Source organism: Pseudophryne corroboree, chromosome 4 (assembly GCF_028390025.1).
Source record: "Pseudophryne corroboree isolate aPseCor3 chromosome 4, aPseCor3.hap2, whole genome shotgun sequence".
NCBI lineage: Eukaryota > Metazoa > Chordata > Amphibia > Anura > Myobatrachidae > Pseudophryne > Pseudophryne corroboree.
The window spans coordinates 285,016,902-285,033,286 of NC_086447.1; the positions used below are offsets into that span (position 1 = coordinate 285,016,902).

Sequence of the window (16,385 nt, forward strand, 5' to 3'; positions counted from 1 at the left end):
ATTGTTTTATTCATTCATTCATAGTTTATTTAATATTTTGAATAGGTGGGTACAGTAGTCCCCTATTTGGTATAACTATTAGGTATAATATCCCTTGCCACAGGTTTATGTAAGTTTATTTAGATGTCATATCAGTGGTGATCCAGCAGGAGATTTGGTCACCCAGCATCCTGTGTAGGTTAGATTTCCATCTATATATGCACTGTTAATTTTATATTATATATTATATCTTATGTATATATGCACTGTTCAGCATGTTTTACTATTTATGTACTAATAATCATGTTCTTTTTTTATAATCACCTTTTTTGAATATGCACTTATATTATAACATTTATTGATATGATGTTTTCCTATGGGGTTTCCATGGCAACTAGCCCTGTGTTTCCCCCTTCTAGCCCGTCTGCGGTGCTGCTCCCAAGATGACGCCGCATACGGTACACGTGACCAGAAGACTGGCAGAGCTCGAGGACGGCACCCGGCATCTGCTGGTGGTGCTGCCCATGTGATGACGTTACTTCTGTCAGACGTCACAGGAAGTGTGGTGGAGTCCCGGACCGGCGTGCGGTAGCGGGCATGGGAGTGTGGGATTGTGTAAGTAAATTTTTTTTTGTCATTTCACTCACTTATTATTCTGATGATGGGGTGTCATGCCCCGAAACGTTGATATCATGCACTAACTTTTGTGCCCTAAAGTTCACTTATTCCAAAGTCTTGGAGTGCCGCCTGCTTTTTTCTGGTTGTATATGGGGTTGCTGTACCCCAGGAGGGGGCACAAGCAAGTATTGCATTTGGGGTTCTGCTGCCCTGAAGGAGTGCCAGGTTGGATATACTATATATATATATATATATATATACTTGAAATTTGGTACACTGCTGGCTGCTGCGGCCACTGGTATCTTGCTCTGGTACCCCAAATGCATATACAGAAAAAGGTGGTACTCAGAGACTCCAAATAAGGTTAAACAATCCGTGTTTAATGTGTTTACATTTTGGGGTCTGGCACCCCATCCTCAGGACAATAAAAAGAACAAGTGTACAGTGAGAAATATTTATATTTACATACAGGTCTCTACAGTACCCTCCCATTGTGGATGTGTGTTGCTTGCACAGTCCACACCGGTGGGACTTACCCGCATGACACCACTTCCAGATTTGCATCATTGCCGTGATCAGAAGCGAGTCATAGCATGTTGGGATACCATAACGGGTGGGTAATTATGTATATATATATATATATATATATATAGTCCCATGGATCCGGCTCTCCTGTAATCTCATTACTGCACTGGGTGCCTCCGTAATTTCTTGAAATAGATACACAACAAGCGTGGCACTCCAAGTGACTTGGTCAATAAAGGCTCTTAGACAGGCAGGTAATGCAAATACGACGTTTCAATGCCGGTTTTATTTAGGCATTTTCCTCAGGTATACAGACAATCATAAAAATCTTACCTTATAAAGGCTAACAATCACCCTGTGTGAGCAAACGTGTGCCGGGCGGGACGCCCGCCGCTCCGTTCGGCGCAGCGGAAGTGACGAAGCACTACGTCACCTGCTGCTATAGTGCTCACCGTCACCATGACAACAAACAACAGATGGTGCATCAGGACGCTGAAAGCATAACATACAAGTGTGATGCTATCTAAACATGCAACAGGCGGAGAGTAATAATTAATATTACAACACTTGAGACGTACACAAAATGAACCATACTAAGCAGGGAGCGTTGCTAATTATCACTGTTAATGCTATTTAAGAAAAATGTATACATTAGTGCGTTAACATCAAAGACTAGATCCATGCAGCTTAATTGAATGGACAATCACACTAGTATCACCTCGTATCACATCTCCTCCTATGTGACTGCGTTAACCCATAATATATGCAAAACGAAGGCCTGGTGTTAATACAGATCCTAAACAGAACTCTGTGTATGACCTTAACCATTCAATGCATTGGCACACCAAGAGCTAATGTGGGATAACTATATGGATGCACAGACTAGACACAGCAAATATTACAAGAAACTATTGAACCCGTGTGACTCATTGAGTCCCCCGCGGGTATACAGTATACAGTATAGGGCCAAGTTTGAGGAGGTTATTCAATCCCATAACATGTTACAACACCCTATCAAACTCACTTATACCATTAGTGATCAGGTCATTAATTATTTGGATGTACAAATTTCTTTACAGCAAGGTCTGGTAGTCACCTCCCTCTACTCCAAACCCACCGATAAAAACAATGTATTGCATTATACGAGTTCTCATCCACAGCCACTTAAGAGGGGTTTACCATATTCTCAGCTCCTACGGGTCCGACGTATTACTTCTGACCCGGGTATTGCTGATGCACAAATGGAAGCAATGATTGCGGATTTCGCAGAGCGGGGTTATCCGTTACCGCTGCTTAGAGCTGCCAAACATAAAGCGCTTAGTGTGGACCGGAATACACTGGTTAATCCATTACAAAGGCACCACAAAGATAACTCTATGATCCCATAGGTAGTGCAATACCATGCAGGCAGCACCGGTATTAATCATATTTCAAAAAACCTTTGGCCTATTGTTCAGGGAGATCCGGAATTGAGGCTACATGACACCAAATTAATGTCCTGCTACAAGCGCATCAAAAATCTACGTGATATCTTGGTGAAAACCGATGTCACGGAGTATACACCCCCATACTCTAACTTTAGTAAGAAGGGATGTATTCTCTGCACTTGCACTACATGCCAGTACATGATCCCCGGGGACACATTTCAACATCCGCACTCGGGCAAAACCATGTTTATTCATCATACGCTTACATGTGCCTCGAGATATGTGGTGTACCAGCTGATTTGTCCATGTGGGCTGTCATACGTTGGTAAGACCGAACGCATGTTCAAGGAATGTATGGCAGCTCACAGGTCAGCTATTAAAACAGCAATTAGTAAGAAATCTAGCGAACAGCCCGTGGCCAGGCATTTTGCCTTACATCGACATCCACTGACCACTTTAAAATACAGCATGATAGACCATGTCCCCGCCTCTATCAGGGGCGGTGATCGTGGTGGGAAGCTATTGAGGCTGGAAGCGCGGTGGATTTACCGGCTCAATACTGTATACCCGCGGGGACTCAATGAGTCACACGGGTTCAATAGTTTCTTGTAATATTTGCTGTGTCTAGTCTGTGTATCCATATAGTTATCCCACATTAGCTCTTGGTGTGCCAATGCATTGAATGGTTAAGGTCATACACAGAGTTCTGTTTAGGATCTGTATTAACACCAGGCCTTCGTTTTGCATATATTATGGGTTAACGCAGTCACATAGGAGGAGATGTGATACGAGGTGATACTAGTGTGATTGTCCATTCAATTAAGCTGCATGGATCTAGTCTTTGATGTTAACGCACTAATGTATACATTTTTCTTAAATAGCATTAACAGTGATAATTAGCGACGCTCCCTGCTTAGTATGGTTCATTTTGTGTACGTCTCAAGTGTTGTAATATTGATTATTACTCTCCGCCTGTTGAATGTTTAGATAGCATCACACTTGTATGTTATGCTTTCAGCGTCCTGATGCACCATCTGTTGTTTGTTATCATGGTGACGGGGAACACTATAGCAGCAGGTGACGTAGTGCTTCGTCACTTCCACTGCGCCGAACGAAGCGGCGGGCGTCCCGCCCGGCACACGTTTGCTCACACGGGGTGATTGTTAGCGTTTATAAGGTAAGATTTTTATGATTGTCTGTATACCTGAGGAAAAGGCCTAAATAAAACCGGCATTAAAACGTCGTATTTGCATTACCTGCCTGTCTAAGAGCCTTTATTGACCAAGTCACTTGGAGTGCCACGCTTGTTGTGTATCTATATATATATATATATATATATACAATTTGAAATGTCCGCACTCACAGCAATAAATGATCACCAATGGGGTGCTCCTCAAGAAAGTCCAAAATCGGACATCCACATATACCAGATATTATCCAGATCCACGACAGGGTCCAGAATAGAGGGCACTCACCAATCCAATTTCATTAAAGAATTTATTGGTACATCAAAGTCATCACATAATGTCGACGTTTCGGCTCTAGTAAGCCTTTTTCAAGACATCCCCAGGAGACATCTGCTCAGCATGCCAGGAATAAGCATACTGACACCCTCTCACGGGCTCCCTTATATATATATATATCTATATCTATCTGGGAGAAGTGATCGAATGGTACATGTGAGCACATATGAGCATACATCACACATCACTGGGGACATTTATAATCAGCATTGGCCATTGTTGACGTCGGATACGCAACTGAATCTCAAGGGTAGCAAACCCCCAATGAGAGCATATCGAAGTGGCCCTAACTTACGCCAACTACTAATGCGACCAACTATGCAGCCGACCAAGACTCCCTTACACTGGCTAAGATCAGGGAGGACTGGCTGCTTCAAATGTAAAGGATGCACCACTTGTAATTCAATGATAGGTGGAAGAGACGTCCGACATCCGCATAATGGTACCAAAATCAGGATTCGGTATAACCTGACCTGTATGAGTGCTTTCGTCATTTATGTGGTGATCTGCCCGTGTGGCTTGTACTACACTGGGATGACAAGCAGGCCATTCAGGGATCGAATGGCAAACCACAGATATTCAATTAGATCGGCGATTGAAACAAAGGAGACCGATAAACCTGTGGCTAAGCACTTTCTCCAGCATAACCACCAGGTGTCATCTATGCGTTGTATGGTCATTGACCAAGTTCCAGAACCAGTGAGAGGTGGAGATCGTGTCCTCGCCTTGAAGAAACTTGAAGCCCGATGGATCTATACACTTGATACGGTTGTACCACGTGGGCTTAATGAGAATAACCCTCTAAAGATCTTTATTCATTAATCTCAGAGTACCATAATGGGGATCTAATTTTGATCCTGGTGTATTTTTTAATCGAGAAGTATACCTTAGTATTACACTCTATGCAATTTTATTAGCTTCTTTTTTTTTAAAAATATATATATATTTTACAAAAATTCTTTGTTTATTAGAAGTGATTTGCTGATTTATACCCACTGCCCCTGAGTAGTTTTCTCCTCGGGGACAGAGGTGATATGATTAGCATAATAGTATAGTTGTGTGTTAGTTATTTTCTATTATGTGTGGTGGTATCTCACGGGCTCCTTTTTATAGCGTAGATATACACTGCAGTGACAATGTTGAATTGGTGTCCGACAGTAATATATAATAGGCATTTTGTCTAGATATATATTATGGGATGTGTGGTCTTGTTTAGGTGTTACATGGGTGGAACGCATGGCAGTGCTGCTTGTGGAGCGCACATGATGCGCTTCCTATGACAGTACACGGCGTTGAACATTGCCGGATGAGCGCGAGATGACTTCCGGCAATGACGTCACCATGAGCAGTGGAACGCATATCCAGTACCGGTGGAGCGCGAATGAGGCGCTTCCGGTAAAATGCCGATAGTGTGGCACTCTGGTAATTATTAAAATTAAGTATGCATACAGCCGATTATCTATTTTGTATGAATAAAGGGCTAGTTTAAATTACATTTCTGTCATGCAGTATGTTGGTATTTGGTTTTAAAAAAAAAGGTATTGGTGTACAGATAAACGAATGATATATTATGGGCTAATTGTGGCTAGTCTATTTGTGAATTTCCGGTAATTAAGGTGATTAATTGAGAGTGTGTGCTATATAAGGGAGCCCGTGAGATGGTGTCAGTATGCTTATTCCTGGCATGCTGAGCAGATGTCTCCTGGGGCTGTCTTGAAAAAGGCTTACTAGAGCCGAAACGTCGACATTATGTGATGACTTTGATGTACCAATAAATTCTTTAATGAAATTGGATTGGTGAGTGCCCTCTATTCTGGACCCTGTCGTGTATCTGGATAATATCTGGTATATATATATATATATATATATATATGAGATGTAGTTACGAGACTGGATCCCATACGCTGTCTCGTATACCCAACATATATATATATATATATATATATATATATACGGGATAAATCTCAGTGCAGTTTGGGAATAACTTTTAAGATTGCTGAATTAAAATACAAAGGTAGTAATCCATGTTATAAAATATGGTTAAATACAGACTCCATTAACCCAGAACCGGAAGTCCATCAATAACTTGTTAACTTTTTTGTTCCATTTTATTTACCTTGAAGTACTTAGCAGATAGCCCCTAATTACAACTACAGTACATCTATATTATAAATCAATATAAATTACACAAAATGTTGATGGAGACCCTTTAATTATTAAGAATAACATAACTGGAGCTTTTTAAATTAATATTACAAAATTACTCCTTACACCCTATTGTACATTTGAGCACTTTGTACAAATTTTGCAAAAGTAACTTACAATGTAGTCTTTTCCATTGTGATTTCTAGCATAAGGGTAGAATGCTCCGAGTTCCATCCAGCGAGCACATAGCTCGTATGTAGTGTCTCCAAAGAAACCACAAATGTCTGCACCAGTCTACAGAAATAAATACAATATATATTATGTATTAGTCAATGTTATTTGCAGATGAATATATACCTTGCATATAAAAAGGAAAATGTGCTTACGTATGACATTCCAAAAAGACTAAACTCCAACATGCCTGTAAAATAAATAAAGACATTTATTTTCAAAACATTATCCAAATAAACATGGTGATAGGGATACAAAGTGTAACCCCAAATCCTGGCGCTAATTGGCAGTTTAGTGGTAACAGTTGCTTAAATACGTGCTGCAAATGTAAAGGGCCAGTTGCTACAGTACATGGCCAAAAAGAACTTTGCAAAAAATCTCACAAGGGGCCAAATGTAATAGAGTGAGAGTTTCAAAAAGTGAGTGATTTGGTAAGGTTTTGCAGTTTTTTTTAAAGTGGCAATCATTTACACAGCAAGATCAACCTGGTTTTGCAGTGTAAATGATTGCCACTTTAAAAAAAAACCCTGAAAAACCTTACCAAATCTCTCACTTTCTGAAACTCTCACTCTATTACATTTGGCCCTAGGTGAGCTACTAAATGTCAAATGAATAATATATAACTGTTCATTGATAAAAAATTAAGAGAGCACTTTTCTTTTCTTTTTAAAGGAACTGGTAACTAAAACAGTGTATACATACAAATAGACATATATATATAAACAGATTATGTAAAGTGAATGGGTTAATACGCTGCTGATGCTGCCAAATATCAGTTTAGTAAACAAACAAATATTTTTTTCCTCTCATACAGTCAAGAATGCAAATATGTCAATTAACGGGTATATATAGTGTCCACAGATCAGGATGAAGCCTCCAATGTTTGAGGGTGTTCACCACCAATACAAATTGTCAGGTGCCAAATTTCTAATTGGTAGCAATGGAACATATTGTATTATGGGGTCTTTTCATGGAGCAGTGAAAACAGTAGAGAAGTGAGCCAGTGGAGAAATCACCCATATCAACCAATCAGCTTTGAAGTAAAATGTATCAAGTGCAATCTATAAAATTATACATAGCTGATTGGTTGGGCAACTTCTCCACTGGCTCACTCATCCAATCTTTTCACTGCTTCATGAATAGGCATCTAAGTCCTGATCAGTTTAGCAAATGGGACAAACAGGGAGCCATAAGTATGGTTAGTGACATGGGTTTCCACGTTATGATGACGTGGAAGTCACCATGCCCCTTTGTGGCTAGGAGGTGATGGCTGTCCATCTGGTAACTCACTGCAGTTGTACACTGTCTGCTGTGCACAAGGACCAGAGTAGACCGAGCTCCAACAGGCAGCTTCCTCTCCGGCAATAAAGGCAGGTGTAGGCGGGAAACGGAAATCCGTAACAGTGTGCCACAAATCTAATTGATAGTAGTTGCTGGCAACTTTCAGTATGGACTATGAGTGGATCCCAGCAGGTATTTGACCATATCCTCCTATAGCAGTTACTAAATTATTTATGTGAATACTCTACACGAATAATGCAGCAAAAAGCTGTTTTACATACACCAATGTGTTAAAATAATTACAGTACTTACCAATAATAGATTTATCAATCTGGTTCCAGGCGGCTGTGTTATCTCCCAGCCAATGTCCTATCCACTGTCCAACTGTTGGAAATGTAGAACGGCTGACAACAATTCCTCTCTTTCCAGTTATGTTGCGCAAGATACTTTTAGGAGATAAAGTGAAATGAATAATTATAAATAGAGAGTGAATAAATTTCCACTAGAGCGTGAAGTAATAGTGACTTATAATGTTTTTCCTTATTTTGCATTAAAATCCGCTAAAAATTAAATCTGGTTTTCAGCAGTATGCAATATTTTCATGAAGAGCAAATAAGCAAGATTAGGAACAGAAGTCGTTTCAGCAACCAAGTATGAAATTATTATCCACTTGATAATTTTCAAATACTCTGATGACATCATCTGATAATAATCCCAAATTATTATTATTATTATTATTATTATTATTATTATTATTGTGTATGGGGTCAAAAATATGACTCGGGAAAATGAAGTTATGATACAAAAAGTAAAATGATGTTCCTGTTATCAGCAGTAAAGCTTTAAGCGATGATATCTGGAAATGATGATTACTGAAAGACTTCTATATTACTGTATATTACTGTAGTTTGATGATCTTCTGAATATTTCATCATGGTCTCTAAAGTAATGTCATGTAACATTCTACTGTGTTTGGACCTTCTAGCAACAAAACTTTAAATGTTTAACTTTACCTTACTAACAGTCCCCTGTAAATGTATGATACATTAGAGGCGTACAAATGGGTTTTTGTGTATTATCCATTTTGTACACATTCTTCCACAGGTTGGTCATGGACATTTAGGCGCAATTGTGGGTTTTTCAGCAGTTTTTCAGCACCAGGTATAGAGTTGGTGCAAATGCAGATAACAAAGTGGAGGGCAGTTGGCGGTGAGGTCGCATAGATGTGGCAGACTTTGAATACAGGTGGATATTCTCATGGATGTACGAGCGGCTACAATGGTTCCTTCCTCTGGCATGCCTTAGCTCCTGCCTCATTCTAGTTTTGGGGGTGACTCAGAGTTGCACATATTACATCTGCCCCACATGCAGTGAAACAGGATTCAACCCCTTCACCTTTATGTCTTGGTATATTGGGGGTAATTCCAAGTTGATCGCAGCAGGATTTCTTTTAGCAGTTGGGCAAAACCATGTGCACTGCAGGGGAGGCAGATATAACATGTGCAGAGAGAGTTAGATTTGGGTGGGTTATTTTATTTCTGTGCAGGGTAAATACTGGCTGCTTTATTTTTACACTGCAAATTAGATTTTAGATTGAACACACCACACCCAAATCTAACTCTCTCTGCACATGTTATATCTGCCTCCCCTGCAGTGCACATGGTTTTGCCCAACTGCTAAAAAAAAATCCTGCTGCGATCAACTTGGAATTACCCCCATAGTTTACACAACTGCTACTAGATTTTTTATTTCACACCATTCTCTTTAGAATTCTTACAAAGTCTCATCATCACCAGACACACATATCTGCAGCAGGTGATACATTTTAATACAATAATTTAATATAAAAAATTTGACTTACTCAAATGTTGGCTTAGCATGGGACCAGCCATACAGATTGTGGACATCATAGTGTCTCACCGGGGTGCCATCTGGAAGGAATTGCTGACTGTCCATGCATATGGTCTTGTGTTGCAATCCCATATCTTTTGAATTCAGGGCTTGAAAAAAGAAAATACAGCAATTTTTTATTGTTATTTTGGTGTCTGGTCTTAGAATGCATACAGATGTGTCCTCATACACCTATCCTTTGTGTGACATATGGCACAAGGGCCGGGATGTAATGGAGTCTGAGTTCATCGGCTCTGCGGGATGCCAGTAGAACTCAGAGATGTGATCATGTACAAGGTTAAACCATGCATTATACAGTACATGATTGCCCCTTTAAAAAAACTTTTCACCTGGAATCCTGCACGTCCCCCGAATTCGGACTTCATTATAGCTCACCCAAGATGTCTGTCCCAACCCAAGGCATCAATTCCCGCATAGTTTTTCAGACTTTCCCCTCAATTTCATGTGTTGGTTTGCCTATATTGTACTATGGCCCTTATTCAGCATAGGATGCATATGCAAACTTTCACATTGCGATCGCACTATGATTGACAGCAGCAGCCATTAGGTGGCATCGATTCAGCATATGTAGGTGGGTTTCCGCTATTTGCTGGGTGGGCGATGTATTCATAGTTGAATTGTGATCGCATCGCTGGGCAGCACCCAGTATGCGTTTGTTAGTAGTTGCAGTTTTGCTAATATAGCAAAACTGCAACTGATGCTGAATAAGGTCCAATGTACATAGAATTAGTTTTTTTGTTGCAAAGGATTTAGTATAAAGTTACAGATAAACTATACTATTACATGGTGCATGGTCACTCATAGTGGACCTGTCTTTTGACTCTTAACACAGACTCCATACTTTTTTTTTCTCAATTTGCTATTTTTTCCTTAACTTTGCATCTTGCTTTGCTTAGAGTGTACTAGGTACTTAGGAATAATATTTTTTTTAGCAAAGATGATTTGTATAAAGACACAGATTAAGGATAACAATGTTTATTTGACCTAGTTTTTGCCTTTTATCCTAGATTGTGCACTATTTCCTAAATTTTGCTACTTTTTGCTCAAATTTGCATCTAAGTTTGCTTATAGTGTGCCAAGGGGGTCATTCCGAGTTGATCGCACACTAGCTATTTTTTGCAGCACTGCAATCAGATAGTCGCTGCCTATGAGGGAGTGAATTTTTGGTTTGCAAGTGTGCGAACGCTTGTGCAGCCAAGCGGTACAAAAAAGTTTTGACACCCATAAACGCCTTCTTCCTGTCAATCTTCTTGCGATCAGCTGTATGGATGGATTCTTCATTAAATCCAGCACTGATCCACTTTGTACCCGTATGATACGCATGCACATTTTTGCCGAGTTCTGACCTGATCGCAGTGCTGCAAAAAAAGCTAGAGTGCGATCAGGTTGGAATAACCCCCCAGGTACCTAGGATTACTGTTTGGCCATGGTTAAGTCACAAAGGGGGTAATTCAGACTGCATTGCTGCAGCGGCAGTGATCGCAGTCTGAATTACTTTGTAGAGTACGCACACACATTGGCCACATTTCGCGTGCGCACCCTGGAAGCCCAGTGAGATGCTATCAGCATCTCAGGGCTGTGATTGCCTCTGCTTGATTGACAAGCAGAGGTGGTCGAGCAGTGGGAGTGGGTGTACCAATGGTGTTAGAATACTGTTTGGAGGGGTGCGGTCCAAACCGTTGGGAGGTCGGGCCGCGGCACCTGCGTGACTTCACACACAGCCGCTGTGACCAAGGGCACAGCAAGTAGCACCTGCCAGCGCGCAGGTGCTGTGCTGGCAGGGAGCTACTCATCAGGTACAAAAGCATCGCCGCTGTGTGATACTTCCGTACCTGTGCCGGGGGAAGGCAGAGCCAGACATGCGGGGTGGACGAGCCCTGTGCTGGGTGTCCCCCCGCATGTCTGTGACACTGATCATAGATGTGCTAAATTTAGCACATCTACGATCAGATCTGAATTAGGCCCTAAGTCTGTGGCACACTGAATGGGGCTATTTGGCATGATTTGAGATCAGGTGTATGTGGATACATCTGTATCTTCCATCCATTAAGCCGCCTATTCGTTAAGAATAACTATATTGACATGGCAAAAATGTCCTAACTTCATTAACACTTAACACAAACTTAAATACAACCTAAACAACAAATAAAATACTGTATCAAACTAAATGCACAGCAACTTGAGATTGCAGATAAATTCAGTCACAATTTATTAAAAATACACTTGAAACTGAGAACTAAATAAATAACGTAACAACAAAAGCATCAATCCATCAGCTACACATTCCAGTGAACAGAAGAAACAGCCAAATATGTGCAAGTATATCTCTCACTCACTAGGTCCCCCTGCTAGGGTTGTAACTTAATCAATACCTTTCTTAAATACTTTGCAACTACCTCTTGCAACACATGTATTTGCAGACAATAATGCTTTTTTTTACTATACAACCACACAAACACCAACAATCAAATAAAGGGATAGGTAGTTGAAAAAAACAACTGCGAAGGGTCCAATAGGAAGCACACTCTCCAGACTCTCACTGTATATTTCCATGACTTGTACTTTTAAATATCAGGCATAAACACAATAAGAAGCACCAGATTTTACAATCCAACACTCTCTAAATAAACCGCTTGGACTTTTTTGTGCACGTGGATAAGCAGATAATATATAGATACAGTATATGTTTGACAATGCCAGATGTTGTTCCAAACTCTCACAGGAACATAGAATTGAGTAGTTCCATACTGTATGTGATCCAAAAATATACTGGTAGGTTACTTGGCCCACTTCAAAAACTAACCCTAGTGGATATGTATGTGTGTGTGCATGTTCAAGTGAATATAGATTGTAAGATCCCCTGAGGCAAGTACTTATGTGAACAACCAAATATTATCTTTAAAGTGCTGCTATAAATGAGTGCACTATATAAAGAACTGTTAATTAATATTAAATAGTAAAAATCAATTTCTTAAGAACTGTTGTGCTATGTAACCAACATTAGGATTATAATAATACTATGTCCATCAACTAATGCCTGTGCACTTTGTTGATGTGTCCACACCATAGTGCTTGAAGCCACATACAGTATCAATACCCACTACCGTATGTGCCCTGTACTCTACACAGAAAATAACAACCAGTGCTCCCATCTTTATTCTGCTCTCACTTTCATATATTTTAGTTTAGTAATGGTTATATATTTAGAACATTTGTTGTGTTATCAATAATGAGAATTATTTCTTGGGAAGAAAAAAAATCATATATAATTTCTTAAAGATATATTATGCACACTATGGTATTATGAAGCGCAGACTTGATCTACAGTACTAGCTTCTACCCGTGTATACACATTTCTCATCAGTATTATTAGCACACCAACTTTCAAGGTTATAAAATGTGGGGGTAATCCTGATGCTGATAGATTATTTAGGAATTCGGGATGATGGTGCACTGTACAGTATCTACTACGTTCATGAGAGTGTTGATAGAATAGAAAACTCTCATCTACCCTGGAAACCTCTCCAATATATAATTGTTAATAGAGTGAACTTGTTTGTTCCTGGGTGCAAGGATAACACATTCACATAACCATGAGTTGCTCTCTGTTGCATTGATGATACCAATAAATGTTGTTTTTATAATTGCTCAGCTTCTACTTGACTGATCAGAATGAAATAATGTGTAGGTTATTTACACTACAAAATTATGCAGTTTTCATGGTTCAGTAGTTTTTGTGCCAACTTGGAACAAAAAGACACAATATTCTTAAAGTATTAGTATAGAAAAATGACATGTATATGTACATTTATAATACAGTACTTTAAAATGATAATGTATGAATTCAGTAATATTTATCACAGTTTTCACAGTCATTTTAATCCTGAATATGTAACAATATTTCTAATTTAATTTATAAATATTTCAATATTTATTATGCAAAAATTTATATTTTGAAAATTAGGTAACTATTAATACTTTCTGTGATAATTACAGGATGATTTATTTATTTATTATTTATTATCAGTTATTTATATAGCGCACACATATTCTGCAGCACTTTACAGAGAATATTTGCCCATTCACATTAGTCTCTGCCCCAGTGGAATTTACAATCTATATTTCCTACCACATGTACACGCACACACATTCATAATAGGGTTAATTTTGTTGGGATCCAATTAACCTACTAGCATATTTTTGGATTGTGGGAGGAAACCGGAGTACCCGGAGGAAACCCACGCAAGTACGGGGAGAATATACAAACTCCACACAGGTAGAGCCATGGTGGGAATTGAATCCATGACCTCAGTGCTGTGAGGCAGTAATGCTAACCATTACACCATCTGTACTGCCCAAGATGATGATTGTTAATAACGTAATCAATCCTGGTTGCTGAAATGACTATATATCCATTCCCCACATATAATTAACATGCAGCCACCCCCCTCCTTCCCTCCTCCCGACACACAATGCTTATTCTTCTTTTTTTATAATCCTGGAACAAACATCATCCCAACTTCATTCATCTTCTGGTAATTTACACTGCAGCACTTAAGGCAACATAGAAACTCTTGGGTTATGTAACATTAGTTTCATAAATCATTTCAGCCTACTGTGTACTGAAACTTTATAAATTCATTTACATTTAGGAAAAGTTTAGATATTTGGGATAACTAGTAATCTTTCACAAAGCTGCTTTCTTTTAGGTATGTTTTAGGAAAGCCAATTTTCAGGCAAATTAAATTCAGATGAAAAAATAAATATATCCTTATAATTTACCTGGCATGTATGGGGGATGGTTCAAAGTGTGGTTCCTGCAACCAATGACTGATCCATGTACAAAATTTGCAGGCTCATTCATATCCTAAAATGAAAAACATCTGTTTTTTGTTTGTTTTTTGTAAAGCAATTGCAGCATTAATATTGCCTTATAGGGGTTTATATTAATAGGGGTTATATATTGGAACTCTTACTAACTTTGCAAATGGTACAGTAAATAAAGAATAGTAAAAACATAAACTGCAATGCAAATACCACATGATAAAAAGTAAACATACAGTATATCCAGCTACATATTGAATATATTTTAAATGCAATTGTCTTACAGTAAAATCTGAAGGTTTCAAGGACCAATTCGATGTAATCAGCGGGCAATTTTCTGTGGTTTATGACTATTTGTCTGATGTTATCTTAAATTATTTCAGAGGAAAAACAGTAATTTTTTAACAGTCATTTTTTTTAAATAAAAGTGGAAGTCTGAGTTTAGAATATTTAGGCAATTCACTCTTCCAACTGTCCCATAAAACACAGCAGTACTTAGTAATGGGAGGCAGTCAGGATTCCGACAGTCACAAGCCTGACAACCGAATCCTCATGGATTCCAATGGTTATGGGTTTAGAGTTAGGGTTAGGTATAGGGTTAGGTTCAGTCACTATGGGGAGGGTTAGGATTAGGCTGTAGGAGGGGACAGTTAGGGTTAGGCTGCGGGAGTGGTCGGTTAGGGTTACAATATTTACCAGGATCCATCGTCATTGGGATTCGGCAGTCAGGATTCTGACTATCGGGATCCCAACTGTCAGTATTCTAATACCATCCCCACAGTAGCAAGTAACTGCAATTTACGAAAACTATGGACTTACAGCATTTGTTACCAAATAGTTTTCTGCTCCATGAGCAAATTTAAATAATACAATTATTTTACAAGATGTTCATAAAAATATAAGTTTTATGTGGGCATAAATAACACATTTTCTATATACTGTAGGAAAAATAAAAGCAATGCTTACAATCCATATGCCATCAAACCGAATAAATTGTTCTCTAAATTCTTTCACTTCTTGCTTCCACCATTCCACTGTCTCATTCTTAAAAAAATCTGGAAATGCTGTATGAGCTCTGTATATCTAAAGACAAATAAATACATACTGTAAACTAAAGTTTGAAAAGTGTTTCTCCAAGCACTTGAGCATCTTAAAACGGAGGGATGCAAACTTGCAGAAAGGGTGTAAAACAGAATTCATGCGTTTGATTTTAATATTATATAATAAAGCTTTTTTTATATATATATGATCTTATTCTGGCTATAAATTGTACCCTACAAGTTTAACCAGTAGGGTTAATGTTAAAAATCATGTGGCCCTTGTCCATATTATAAGTCACTATAAGGCTGCATGTTTGTGTGTTGTAGGATGTGAAGAGAATATTTTGCCTGTTGCAGTGGGTTCTATTCATACTGACATGTACAAATGGGTTGTTATTGGGCTTAAGGTGGCTCTGATAACAAATAGTGGCCATGAGGACAGATAAATACGTGATTTTATATGTTATTATTTAGTTATAACCATAAATGGACCAATACTGCCTCCATTAAAAAAAAGTAGGGCATCTATGTATTGGATGCTATACAGTTGGCGTATATTTCTGAGGATCTAAAGCCCTTAATATCAAGGGGTATAAAAGGTTGTGATGTGCAAACACATCTTGACCTTTGTAACTGCAACTTACATGAATGGATGTGTTCAGTGTCCATGTACTTCAATCTGGGTGTCTGACTATAGCATAAAGGGCCTCCCCAGGGATGGTTGAAGTCTAAACATTAGTTAAATATTTCCTTATAACTATGTTTGTGTGTTATACATTGTTAAATACTATCGTTTATCAATAAATAGCTGTTTGCTTATATTATAACAATGTTGTGCTGTGTCCTTTAATACATTACAAAATATTTTCATGGATAGAATG

General features: G+C 38.8%; 1 protein-coding gene across 1 annotated transcript in view; it reads right to left on the reverse strand.

Moving 5' to 3' along the window:
* Positions 1-16,385, reverse strand: part of LOC134909378 (maltase-glucoamylase-like) — a 395,541-nt gene that overhangs the window by 123,335 nt on the left and 255,821 nt on the right. The window contains exons 57-62 of the mRNA XM_063916182.1: positions 15,431-15,547; positions 14,423-14,507; positions 9,591-9,729; positions 8,042-8,175; positions 6,604-6,638; positions 6,395-6,511 (exon numbers count right to left, since the gene is read on the reverse strand). Of these exons, the coding sequence (XP_063772252.1) occupies positions 6,395-6,511; positions 6,604-6,638; positions 8,042-8,175; positions 9,591-9,729; positions 14,423-14,507; positions 15,431-15,547 (627 nt within the window). The remainder of the gene's footprint in view (positions 1-6,394; positions 6,512-6,603; positions 6,639-8,041; positions 8,176-9,590; positions 9,730-14,422; positions 14,508-15,430; positions 15,548-16,385) is intronic.